Source organism: Aythya fuligula, chromosome W (genome assembly GCF_009819795.1).
Source record: "Aythya fuligula isolate bAytFul2 chromosome W, bAytFul2.pri, whole genome shotgun sequence".
NCBI classification, from domain to species: Eukaryota; Metazoa; Chordata; class Aves; order Anseriformes; family Anatidae; genus Aythya; species Aythya fuligula.
This window is the reverse complement of record NC_045594.1, coordinates 16,976,602-16,990,314: the sequence shown is the minus strand read 5'-3', so window position 1 is coordinate 16,990,314 and position 13,713 is coordinate 16,976,602. Positions and strand designations below refer to the sequence as shown.

Here is a 13,713-nt window from a genome sequence, read left to right as displayed (position 1 = left end):
GGGACCAGTCGACGGGCTGAGCCTCTCTTCCCCCCCCCCCCCCCCATTGGGACACCTTTGGGTGAGATTTGAACACTTGGTTATAAATCTTTCTAGAGTCTTTGATCGTTTTAATGCATTAATTTCTAGGCTGCGCACCTGTAACACCTGTAACACCTGCGTATTTCATGTGTGAGGAATGTTTTAACAATTCGTGTCCATAAAGAACAATTCTGTTTGAATCCTGTCTGCCTCTGGGCCCTGCACTGGCAATTTAATTCTTGAACCACAGATGCAGTGTGTCCCAGTCTCCCCCTCATTCTGGTCAATTTATCAAGTCTTCAGAAAATACTCCTTAAATTTATGAACCTGTTTGCTTTTGTTATTCCGGACTTCTATTTCTAACAGTTACAGCCTTTTTTCCTGTCTTCTTCGAGATTAACTTAACACTGCTATAGATGTGACTGTCCCTGTGAATGGCTGGGGAAGAATGTTTTAATTACTCGTGAAGTGTCAATAAAAAAGCTATTTGTGTTTGATGTCTGAGAGTTTCAGAACAACTGATAACAACTAGTGACTGTTATGGGATACTATGCAGACCTTTGGTATCTGGCCAGGGGGCCGAGAGATTAAGAGGAAGGAAAAAGAAGCTGAAGGACGGCTGGGAGACAAGACCTGCAGAAAATGTTCTATAAACTTGGTATGATGCCAAGTGAGTACAAAGGGGAGAGGAAGACTACGAGCCTTCAGCATGAAAGACCCCTAGAGACCCCCAGAAGAGACCCCAGAGGAGACTGCGCATGCTCCAGTAGGAGGGACTGGACCCCGGAAGCTAATTATAATAATCTATTTTTTTTAGAAGTAGTAATGAATATGTATTAGTCTAGGAGCATAAAAATCAGCTGCTTGATGTAACTGGTGTGCGTCCTGGTGGAGTGGAGACTCCCGGTGCACCCAGCGCTGTTTGCTTACCTCTATTCCTTTATATTCTTTTAATAAATCCTATTTTTTATTTAATCCTAATTTGAATCCTGAGCCATTTATAACACATGCATGTCTTGCTTTTGCAGACAGTCACTATCGCCGGCAATCCAAAGAACCTGTGTACCTGTTGCTGTAATAAATCACACTTGATTGCATTGTTATAGCTCTCATTAAGTGCGACATAGTTCAGTGTTCTGAATCCAACCAGACCCCTAACGGTTAATGCGTTATTGGTGAATATCCGATTCAAAAGTTCTAAAATTGACGCTATTGACATGTTCTTTCTCCCCAGTGAGATGACTTCTGACAGCAGGATTAATCAGCTTGCCTCCATCTTAGTCAAAAGGTAATAGCTTTTGTCTGGTTAGTACCACATGCTAGAGACCACAAAGGAGAGTGAAGGCTGCGTTGCTTCTTCTCTGATGCTCTTTTGATGTTGCTATATTTGCTCATCCTCCTCTCAGAATTCCAGAGACCTTATTTGTGGTTGATCCTTTAAATTGATAGTTCTTGAACAGCAAAACCTGTACTCATCTCAAAGCAGCTTTAACTAGCACATGCCAACTCGTATGCTAATAGGCAGCCTAGGAAGTTAGTAATACATTTACACCTAGCTAGTATCAAGAGACCAGTGAGTACTGAACCAACCTCACTATTAAGACAGAAGCCTACAAGGATCCAACATTTAATTAGTTCACACAGGGAGGGTGCAAAGTATGTGCTTAAATAGCAACTCTCATGTAAGAATATAGTTACTCAGTTGGTATGCGTGCATCTTCAGAGTTCACACGTGCTTGAATAAACCCTGACAAGATCACTTCAAACTCCACAGTAATTGAACTACTAATCCACAGACATTTCTTAGGAGAAATCAAAGAACCGCTTGAAAATAAACAACCCCCCTCCCAAAACAAAAACAAAAACAAAAACAAAAACAAAAACAAAAACAAAAACAAAAACAAAAACAAAAAAAAAAACAAAAACATAACACACAACCACCAAATAACCCTAAAACAGCAATCCAAATGGAGCTAGAATACATGTATATCCTTTAGTGAGCTTCATCATACTCCACTTACAACTCCTATGAAGGGACAAGCAAGCATGACTTCTACAACCTGAAAGTACAAAAGTACTTGCCACTCAAAACTTGCATATACTATCATTAAGGAAATTGAGCATTAATACAATTCACAGTAAAGCAGTTACATAAGTGATGAGACAGCAGGAAAAAGCTAAGAGACAGGCATTTTTCTCTAGTTCAAAGTAAATAACACAGATGTCTGGAGAAGGAAGGCTATAGAAAAAAACACAAAGGATTCTACAGGAACAGTAACTGGTAGATTGTTTTATATGCTTGCTGAGCTGACAGGAGTCAGCTGATACAAGCTGAATTTCTTTCTGAACTGCCACCTGCTCCTGTCTTTCGTTTTGTACTCAAATATATAATTTATGTTTATTTTACTGTTTTCTATTTTCTGTAGTGGACAAGGATAATTACTACAATTAGGGGAAATCATATTCTCCAAGAGCAGACAGACAAGTAACTCTACTAGGAATGATGGGGGAAAGGGATACCACCAGGAATGCTGAAGGTAAACCAAGGGATGGCACAGTTAATGGGAACATTTACACTGGGAGCACTGAGGGTTTGGGAGCTCATTTGAAATGCCTGTACACCAATGCATAAGAAACAAACAGGAGGAATGGGAAACTTTGGTCCATTCCCAAAGCTACAATACCACTGGTATTAGTGAGACTTGGTGGAATGAGTCCCATGACTGGAATGCTGGGATAGAGGACTATAGGCTGTTCAGGAGAGAGGCAGGGCAGGTGAGATGGAGGTGTTACAGCGTATGTAAGGGAGAGGTTTGTACAGCCCTTTCACTTAAGGACGATGTGGTTAAGAGCCTCTGGGTAAAGATTACGGGGATGGACAATAAAGCAGATGTTGTTGTGGGTGTCTATTATTGATAACCAAGCCAGCATGATTGTACTGATTTTATAGGCAATTAGGAGAAATCTCTGGATCAGTAGCATTTGTCCTTATGGGAGATTTCAACTTTCCTGACATAAAGTGGGAATATCATACTGCTGCAACAAGCAAGTCTGGGAAATTCCTGAAGTATGCTGAAAATAACTTCCTGTCACAAGTACTTAGTGAACCAACCAGGAAAGGTGTCCTCTTAGACTTGTTTGTAAATAGAGAAGGCCTCATGGGAGATGTAACAGTAGGAGGCTGCCTTGGCCAAAGTGATCACAAAATGGTTGAGTTTAAAATTTTTGGTGTAATGAGAAAAAAAGGTCAGGGTTACCCCAGATTTTAAGAGAACAAACTTCAAACTACTCTGGGAGTTTGTTAGCAGGGTCCCCTGGGAATGTGCTTTTGAGGGCTTAAGGATACACGAGAGATGGTTGCTTTTCAAGAACCACCTTTTAATAGCACAGGAGCAGGCAATTCCATTGTGTCGCAAGTCAAGTAAGCGGGGCAGAAGACCAGCTTGGCTGAACTGGGAAATTCTTCTTGGAACTCGAGCAGAAAAAAGTGTATAATCTCTCAAAGAAAGGTCAAGCCACACAGGGAGATTACAGATCTGCAGTTTGCATTTGCAGAAAGAAAACACGAAAGCCAAAGCTCAACTAGAGCTGACACTGACCAGCGATGCCTCAGGTAACAAAAAAGGCTTTTTAAAGTATGTTAATAGCAAGAGATCTAAGGAAAATACTGGACTGTTACTGGATTAAACTGTTCACTTGACAAATAGGGATGATGAAAAGGCAGAGGCATTTAATGCTTTTTTTTTGCCTGTCTTTAATATTAATGACAGGACTTGGGTTGCCTGGTCTTGCAAGTTGGAAGACCTTGACTGGGGGATGTGGTGGTTTTACCGTGCTAGGCAGATAAACAACACAACCGCTCTCTCACTCCCCCTCCTTAGATGAGGAGAGGAAGAAGTAAAGAACAACTCACGGGTTGAGATAAGGATAATTTAATTAAAGGGAAACATAATAATAATAATTATTATTATTATTAAGGAAAGATTATTAATTAAACAATTTAACTAAAGGGGAAAAAATGGAAAGGGGAAAAGGGAGGGGGGAAGGGAAAAAAAGAAAAAAAGAAACAACAAATAAAGGCTATGTGGAAGTGCAGAGGAAAGAAATTACTCTCTACTTCCCACAAATGAGTGATGCTTGACCACGTCCTTGAAGCAGGGCCTCAACGCACGTAGCCGGTGTTCGGGAGGAGGACCGACGTTTTCATAACGAGAGCCCACCCCTCCCCTCTTCTTCCTGTTTCCACCTTTTATTGCTGAGTGTGACACCACATGGTATGGAATATCCCTTTGGTTGGTTTAGGTCAGCTGCCCTGGTGATGTTTCTCTTCTCACTTTTTGCCCACCCCCTAGGAGGGTTAGAGAAAGGCCCAATGCTGTGCCAGCACTGCTCAGCAGTAGACACAACACTGGTGTGATAACACTGCTTTTCTAGCTACAAGTGCAGAACACAGCACTGTATAGGCTGCTGCAGGGAAAGTTAACTTCCCAGCCAGACCCAGTACATAGGGCAAACCACATTTTGGGATGCATTAAACACAGCATAGCCAGCCAGTCAAAAGAGGTGATTCTCCTGCTATATTTAGCGTTGTTGCAACCTCACCTTGAATACTGTGTGCAGTTCTGGTCTCCACAACACAAAAAGGCTGTTAAGGTCCTTGAAAGCATCCAAAGAGGGCAACAAATCTGGTTAAAGGGCTAGAAGGCATGTCCTATGAGGGGTGGCTGAGGACACTTGGGTTTGTCACGCTTGGAGAAAAGGATGTGGAGGGGTGACCTCATTGCTCTCTATAACTTTCTGAGGAGGGGAATTGGAGAGGGAGGGGTGGCCCTGAAGTAGTCTGTCAGTTGGACTTGATAATTAGAATAAAAATTTAGAATAAAAATTCTGCTATACAACCAAAGCAGGTGTTAGAAGTTGCCTGCAAATAAGTAAAAAATGCAAATATGCTTATATTGTGGAAGAGGCACACAATAAGACAGTAGTTAGAAAATCAAAAATCCATGTAACAACAACAAAAAAATCTAGCTGATGTTCTCTTCACCATACTTTATTTACTGTTTTCTGACAGAAGAGAATAGGAAGCAAAATCATAGAATCATTAAAGTTGGAAAAGACCTCCAAGGTTATCTCGTCCAACCACCCCCCTACCACCAATATCACCACTAAACCATGTCCCACCACGTCCAACCTTTCCTTAAACACCCCCAGGGACAGCGACTCCATGACCTCCCTGGGCATAAGTATGACTTTCATATATTCCCACTGAAGATGAATATCAGCAACAAAACATGGTGAAGTTGCAACAATTATTGGAAGCAAACAGTTTTCAGAGTTTAATAATTCTTCATCCCGACTAGTGCAGCTACAATCTATATCAATAACTTTTTCAGTATGCAGAATATAGCAATAAGAGCAAACTCACCTACAGTAGCTCTGATTAAGGGGGAGGAATCACCAATATTGTTCATACATTCACTTTTAATGAAGTCAGTTACCCCATTTGGAAAGCTGTGGAAATGTGTTTTTACATTATTCTTCAAGATGAGACCACTCAGGGAACGTGTTGGTTCATCTGCAACAGAAAATAAGTTACATTCAACCTTCATTTGGCCCATAGGAGAAGGCAGATTTCCAGAACAACGCTGCAAAAGCAAAGCTTATAATGATAAATATTAATCTTTATTTCCTTATCTCTCCTTCCAGCTACACACATCAATTTATGTAGTAAAGCTTTTAATGTTCAGAATTCATTTTATTTATTTATTTATTAAAAATGAGAATATCAGTATTGTCAATTCTACACATTTTAAGAGAAAGGTTTCTAAATATAAAAGCAATAAATAGATCTGAAGTCACAGGATATAGGAGACTCATGGAAGACACTGGTCAGCCAAGGACATTCAGACATTCTGACTATACAAGACAAGTTTGCTATAGCACTGTTACTATAAGAAATTGATGACAACCCAGCTTTTACCACAATAAGACCTAAAAATGAGGTAGGGGCTATGCAGAAAGTCCTTTCCCCCCAACTCTCACAGAAATACATTGTTCAATTTTTCTACAAAATATTATACTCCCTTCAGATGCCATCTGTTCTATTCATCTATTAAATTAATAATCAGAGGGAGATGAAAAAAGGCTTTATAAATGTTAACAGATAAGTGCTATATAGTGTGAACCATAAGAAAAAAGCTACTAGAATTGACCTAAACAGAGTAAGAATTTAAATTTAAGTAAAAAATTGAGTTCTCTTCAATGAGCTATTTTTCTCCTGCATATTCCTCTAAATTATTGGAACAAGAGGGGAAAAGGAAAAAGAACAGCCAAGATTTTTCAGTTATACTGCAGCAGCCTCATGTTTGGCTCTTCAACCAATTTAAGGGCCAACAACTTGTAAATGGGGTTGCATCAGGCTGGTGACCTGTCACTAGTGGGGTTCCCCAGGGCTCCAGGGACAAGTCCTCTTCAATGCTTTCATAAACAGCTTGGATGAAGGACTTGAAGGTTTTTTGAGCAAGTTCACAGATGATACCAAATTGGGTGGAGCTGTTGACTCCGTCAATGGTGGTGAAGCCTTGCAGAGAGATTTGGACAAATTAGAGATCTGGGCAATTGCCAACAATATGAAGTTTAACAAGAGCAAGTGCCAGATTCTGCACCTGGGAAGGCACAACCCTGGTTATACATACAGACTGGGGGACGAGATGCTGGAGAGCAGCCCTGCAGAAAGGGATCTGGGAGTTTTGGTTGATAGCAAGCTGAACATAAGCCAGCAGTGTGCCTTGGCAGCCAGGAGGGCCAACCCTATCCTGGGGTGATAGAACAGCATCAAGAACAACATTGCTAGCTGGTCAAGGGAAATGATTGTCCTGCTCTACTCTGCACTGGTGCAGACTCACCTTGAGGACTGTGTGCAGTTTTGGGCACCACAGTATAAGAAAGACATAAAGTTGTTAGAGAGTGTCCAAAGGAGGGCTACAAAGATGGTGAAAGGTCTAGAGGGGAAGATGTACGAGGAGTGGCTGAGGTCACTTGGTTTGTTCAGCCTGAAGAAGAGAATACTGAGGGGAGACCTCATCACAGTCTACAGCTTCCTCATGAGGGGGAGCAGAGGGGCAGGTGCTGATCTCTTCTCTCTGGTGACCAGTGATAGCACCCAAGGGAACGGTTTGAAGCTGTGACAGGGGCAGTTCAGGCTGGATATCGGGAAAAAGTTCTTCACCGAGAGGATGGTCAGCAATTACAACAGGCTCCTCAGAGAAGTGGTCATGGCACCAAGCATGCTGGAGTTTAAGAAGCATTTGGACAACACTCTCAGACACATGGTCTGATGTTTTTGTTTGTTTGTTTGTTTGTTTTGTTTTTTTGGGGGGGGCGTCCTTTGGGAACCCAGGAGTTGGATTCAATGATCCTTTTGGGTCCCTTCCCCCTGGTATATTCTATGATTCTATGATTCCATGACCTTTTCTGGGAGAATGGAGAAGGAGGGAAGAAAGGATTTGTTATTTAAAAAAAAAATAATAAAGACTGGATGTATGATGATAATTTTTTCTCAACCACAGGACTTAAGGGTTAAGAATTAAGAGTTGTGACAAATATTATTTTTACTCTGCAAGTCAAATCAAGTAATTCTGTAATTTTATTTAAAGTTTTGAAGATATCATCAGTAAAGGTGTGTTGGGTCTGTCTGAGCTGGAGTCACCTTTTCCCTGCAGCAGTCCGCACAGTGCTGTGCTCTGCACTCGTATCTGGAACAGCACTGATATCACTCCAGTGTTGTGTCTATTGCTGTGTAGTGCTGGCACAGCATCAGGGCTCCTTCCAAGCCCCCAAGAGCCAGCAGGCTGTGGGTGGGCAAGTGATGGGGAGGGGACATCGCAAGGGCAGCTGACCTAAACCAACCAAAGGGATATTACATAACACCTGATGTCACACTCAGCAATAAAAGGAAGGGCTCTCGTGGGGGAGGGGGCTGTTCCTCCTGAACAACCGCTACGTGCTTTGAGGCCCTGCTTCCCAGGACGTGGCTGAACATCGCTCGTTGATGGGAAGTAAAGAATATTTTTTTCCCTCTCTCTGTGCTTCCTCACGGACTTATTGTTTCTTTTGTTTCTTTTTTCTCCCCATTTCCTTTCCCTCTAATTAAACCTTTCTCATCTCAAACCTCGAGTTCTCTGTGTTGTATTTTCTCCCCCTTCCTCTTTGAGGAGAGGGGGAGTGAGAGAGCGGTTGTGGTGGAGCTCGGCTGCCCACCTGAGTAAAACCACCACAAAAGGTCAGTTGGAGAATGACCTAAAGACAGAAGTCCTCACTTAAATGCTTGATCAGTCTCAGGTTTGACTGAAATGCTCTCAGAATTAAAAATAAAATCTCTGTATCAACTATTATACCAATTTAATATGTCAAATGGATTGCTTTACATAAACTCTAATCCACTGATAGCACATCTTCAAGAAATCCAGTCCTGCATAAATGATTAAGATTTAAAGTTCTGCCTATGTACCTGGCCAGGAAGGAAGCCAAAGGGGACTTCCTTTCATTTCCATATGATTTAAAGCCCTTCAAACGACAGTGAATGCATCATCTTCAGCAACCAGCTAGACACAGAATTCATTGGTTTCTCATTCTTTATCAACCAGCAGTATCTTCCTGTGGTGGAGGTGAAGGAACTCACCAAAGTTCCAAACAGAATTCTGATTATAATATTGTACATTAGCAAGTATTAATATAAACTATAGCGAGACAATATTAAACAGTGCATTTAGGAAAAATGTTTATCCTTTAGAATGCCTGGCTACGACTACAAAAGAAACAAGGCAACAGATTCAATTAAACCAAGCAGAGATAGAGATACTACCATGGAATCATAGAATCGTTATGGTTTGAAAAGACCTCCAAGATCATCTGGCTTAATCATCCCCCTACCACCACTGTCACCCACTAAACCATGTCACTAAGCACCAAGTCCAACCTTTCCTTAAACACCCCCAGGGACGTTGAATCCACCACCTCCCTGGGCAACCCATTCTAATGCCTGACCACTCTTTCTGAGAAGAAAAGTCTCATAATTTCCAACCTAAACCTCCCCTGGCACAACTTAACGCCATTCCTTCATGTCCTATCGCTGGTTATCTGGGAGAAGACACCAACCCCCAGCTCCCCACACCTTCCTTTCAGAGAGCAATGAGGTCTCCCCTGAGCCTCCTCTTCTCCAGACTAAACAAACCCAGCTCCCTCAGTCACTCCTCATAAGACCTGTGTTCCAGACCCTTCACCAGTTTTGTAGACCTTCTCTGGACATGCTCCAGGGCCTCGATGGCTTTCTTGAAGTGAGGGGCCCAAAAGTGAACACAGTACTCAAGGGGCGGCCTCACCAGAGCTGAGTACAGGGGGATGATCACTTCCCTGGTCCTGCTGGCTACACTATTCCTGATACAAGCCAGGATGCCGTTGGCCTTCTTGGCCACCTGGGCACATTGTCGGTTCATGTTCAGCTGAGCATCAACCAGCACTCCCAGATCCTTTTCCTCTGCACGGCTTTCCAAACACTCTGTGCCAAGCCTGTAGCATTGCATGGGGTTGTTGTGACTGAAGAGCAGGACCCAGCACTTACCCATGTTGAATCTCATCCCATTGGCCTCTGCCCAGCAATCCAACCTGTCCAGGTCCTTCTACAGGGCCTTCCTACCCTCCAGCAGACCGACACTTCCCCCCAACTCGGTGTCATCTGCAAACTTCCTGAGGGTGCACTCAATTCCCTCATCCAAATAATCAATAAAGATATTAAAGAGGGTGGGCCCCAACACTGACCCTGGGGGAATACCACTCGTGACTGGTTGCCAGCTGGATTTCACTCCATTCACCACCACTCTCTGGGCCTGGCCATACAGCCAGTTTCTAACCCATCCATGGGCTGCCAGCTTCTCCAGGAGAATACTGTGGGAGACCATGTCAAAGGCTTTGCTGAAGTCTAGGTAGACTACATCAACAGCCTTTCCCTCATCCACCAGGTGGGTCACCTGGTCATAGAAGGAGATGAGGTTGGTCAGGCAGGACATGCCTTTCATGAACCCATACTGGCTGGGCCAGATCCCCAGGTTGTCCCCTGCTACCAAAACCTTGCCACATAAGCCCATTACAGTGATCTAGTCTGTGATGGCTCCTAGGAAGCAACATCATCACCTCTTTCTAGATTTTCAGAAAGTAGACTTGCTGTGAAACTTTACCATGGTGTCAGAAGTTTCTTACACTTGTTCAGCTTCATCTACATGAAGCCAAATATAATCTTATAAAAGGCCTGTTATCACTTCTTACACAGGTCATATGAGAATAAGAATGCCTTTCCTATATCACCAAACAGGAGTGGAAACCAGAGAACAAATACTTTTCAATAACACCAATAATAGCACCCACAGTGTTTTTGCCAGCTGCAGAGCTGAGCACCTTTTCTGAAGGCAATCTTAAGAGCCCATACAAAAGTGTGTCTTGATCCCACAATCAAAATATCTGATGCTACTAAAATTGACTTCAGTAACTGGCTACGCGTTATTCCTGCTTTTGCAAAGTCTTTTAAAATTATTTCCATTCCTTCTACTATGACATAATTTTAACTCCTCAGAATGTGGTGGTGCAGTCCTGCCCCCCCCCCCCCCCCCCCCCGCTGGACTACTCTGCGATCTCAAGATAAACTAATGTTATGTTCTTGTCATTATTACAAGTGCAGTGAGTTGGGGTGATGAGGCACTCCCTAACTGCACCTGGAATTCCTGCTAACTGGATACCAGAACTGTACAATCTGGAATATACCTGGAATTGTATGGCTGGTGGGCAACACAAGAATTAAACAACCTGAATTGGGGCCAGGATGGAAAAATACTGACTAAAGCCAATCATCTCGCAGTCCTATAAATACTGGTCCTAAGCAAAACACCCCTCAGACCTCTCCAGGACCACAGCAGGTTGTGACCTAGCATCTCCCCCTGAGGTGGGATGCCTTTCAGGGCAAGACTCCTCAAGGTTCAATCATAGAATCATAGAATACCCCTAGATGGAAGGGACCCACAAGGATCACCGAGTCCAACTCCTGGCACCACACAGGTCTACCCAAAAATTCAGACCATATGACTAAGTGCACAGTCCAAATGCTTCTTAAACACCAACAGGCTTGGTGCTGTGACTACGTCCCTGGGGAGCCTGTTCTAGTGTGCGAAAACCCTCTTGGTGAAGAACCTCTTCCTGATATCCAGTCTGAACCTCCCCTGTTGCAGCTTGACACTATTCCCTCGGATCTTTTCGCTGGTCATTAAAGGTGTGAAATGTGTTCATCTGATTCATGTCAATATGGAACAATGCTAGGGCCACATGATGAAATGTGACCTTCTGTCTTACATACCCTTGTATAACCACAAGTCTAAGAAAAACAGAGTGGTTAATGTATATAGTTCTTGTATCTTACAAAGGAATGGTCCAGCAATTCGTGTCAGTAGGGGATTTGAAGGGTTAACATTGAGGCCTGGGTCTAGGGGATAAGAGAACAAAGGGGTTTTCAACAAAACTGCTGACTATTGCAAGTCTCTGGCATCTGGCCCAGAGACTACCAGATAAGAAGAGAGCTCAAGTTTCTGATATCTGGCCAAGAGATTAAGGAGAAGGGGAAAGCTGAAGGACGACTAAAAGACAAAGCTTGCGTGGGACGCTACGCAAGTCTCTGACATCCGGCCAAGATGGACAAAGGAAAAGGACAAGAAAAAAAGCCTGGGAGGAAGACTAGGAGCCTTCAACACAAGAGACCCCCAGAGGGACCACCAGAGACTGATACGCATGCGCCAGTGGAAGGGTTCGGATTGCAGGAACTAATTGTAATAACCCTGCCTTTTCTACAAGTACTAATGAATATGTATCAGCCTAGGAGCATAAAAACCATCCGCCTGAGGTAACTGGTGTGCGTCTTGGTGGAGCAGAGACTCCCAGCGCACCCAGCGCTGTTTGCTTGCCTCTATTTGTTTAATAAATTGTAAACTTTAATTGCAATCCTATTTGGGACTCAGTCATTTATTACAAAGGGAAGAGATCGGCGTCCACCCCTCTGCTCCCGCTTGTGAGGAAGCTGTAAAACGTGATGAGGTCTCCCCTCAGCCTCCTCTTTTCCAGGCTGAACAGGCCAAGTGACCTCAGCCGCTCCTCATATGTCTTCCCCTCTAGGCCCTTCACCATCTTTGTAGCCCTCCTCTCAACACTCTCCAATAGTTTCACGTCCTTTTTGTACTGTGGTACCCAGAACTGCACACAGTACTCGAGGTGAGGCCACAGCAGTGCAGAGTAGAGCAGGACAATCACTTCCTTCTACTGACTAGCGATGCTGTGCTTGATGCACCCCAGGATATGGTTGGCCCTCCTGGCTGCCAGGGCACACTGCTGGCTCATATTCAGCTTGCTATCATTCACAACCCCCAGATCCCTCTCAGTGGGGCTGCTCTCCAGTGTCTCATCCCTCAGTCTCATCCCCCAGTCTGTACGCATAGCCAGGGTTGCCCCTTCCCAGGTGCAGGACACGGCACTTGCCTTTGTTAAACTTCATGCGGTTGGAGATTGCCCAGCTCTCAAGTCTGTCCAGATCTCTCGTTAAGGCCTTTCCACCCTCACCAGAGTTAACAACACCTCCAAGTTTAGTGTCATCAGAAAATTTGTTCAAAACACCTCCTAGTCCTACATCCAAATCATTTAATAAAACATTGAAGAAAACTGGCCCTAAAATGGAGCCCTGGGGGACCCCACTGGTGACTGGCCACCAGCCTGATGTAACCCCATTTACCATAACCCTTTGAACCCTACCCATCAGCCAATTATTCACCCATCATATGATGTTTTAATCTAGCTATATGCTGGACATTTTGTCCAGTAGGATCCTATGGGAAACTGTGTCAAAAGCTTTATTGAAATTCAAAAAAATCACATCAGCTGGTTTCCCTTGATTGACTAAATGGGTGATCTTATCATAAAAGGAAATTAATTTTGTTAGGCAGGACCTACCCCTCGTGAACCCATGTTGGCTGGGACCAATGACCGCATTGTCCCCCAGGTGCACTTCAATAACTCCCAGGATAATCTTCTCCATAATTTTACAAGGCACTGACATGAGACTGACAGGCCTGTAGATGCCAGGGTCTTCTTTCTTGCCCTTCTTGAAAATTGGCACAACATTTGCCAGCTTCCAGCCTACTGGGACCTCTCCAGATTCCCAAGACCATTGAAAAATAATTGAGAGGTCACCCGATGACATTAGCCAGCTCTTTGAGCACCCTGGGATGGATCCCATCCGGACCCATGGACTTGTATGGATCCAGGTGGAGCAGCAAATCTCGCACACGTTCAGGGTCGTTTGGGAGTTTGTCATTCCCACCATCATGGTCCTCCAACTCAGGGCACCTAGAGTCCCGAAGCCCATTATCGGTGTTGAAGACAGAGGCAAAGAAGACATTAAATGTCTCTGCTTTACCTATGTCCTTGTTTGTGAGATGACCATCCCCATCAAGAAACAGACCTATGTTTTCTCTGGTCCTCCTTTTTCTGTTCACATATTTTAAAATGCCCTTTTTATTGTCTCCCACAGACCTGGCCAACTTCAACTCTAGTTGGGCTTTGGACGCATGAATTTTCTCTCTACAAAGGCCAACAGTAGTTGTGGTT

General features: G+C 43.6%; 1 protein-coding gene across 1 annotated transcript in view; it reads right to left on the bottom strand.

Annotated features, from left to right (window-relative positions):
• Positions 1 to 13,713, bottom strand: part of LOC116501383 (transportin-1-like) — a 98,702-nt gene that overhangs the window by 30,443 nt on the left and 54,546 nt on the right. The window contains 1 exon segment of the mRNA XM_032206908.1: positions 5,451 to 5,596. Within this exon segment, the coding sequence (XP_032062799.1) occupies positions 5,451 to 5,596 (146 nt within the window).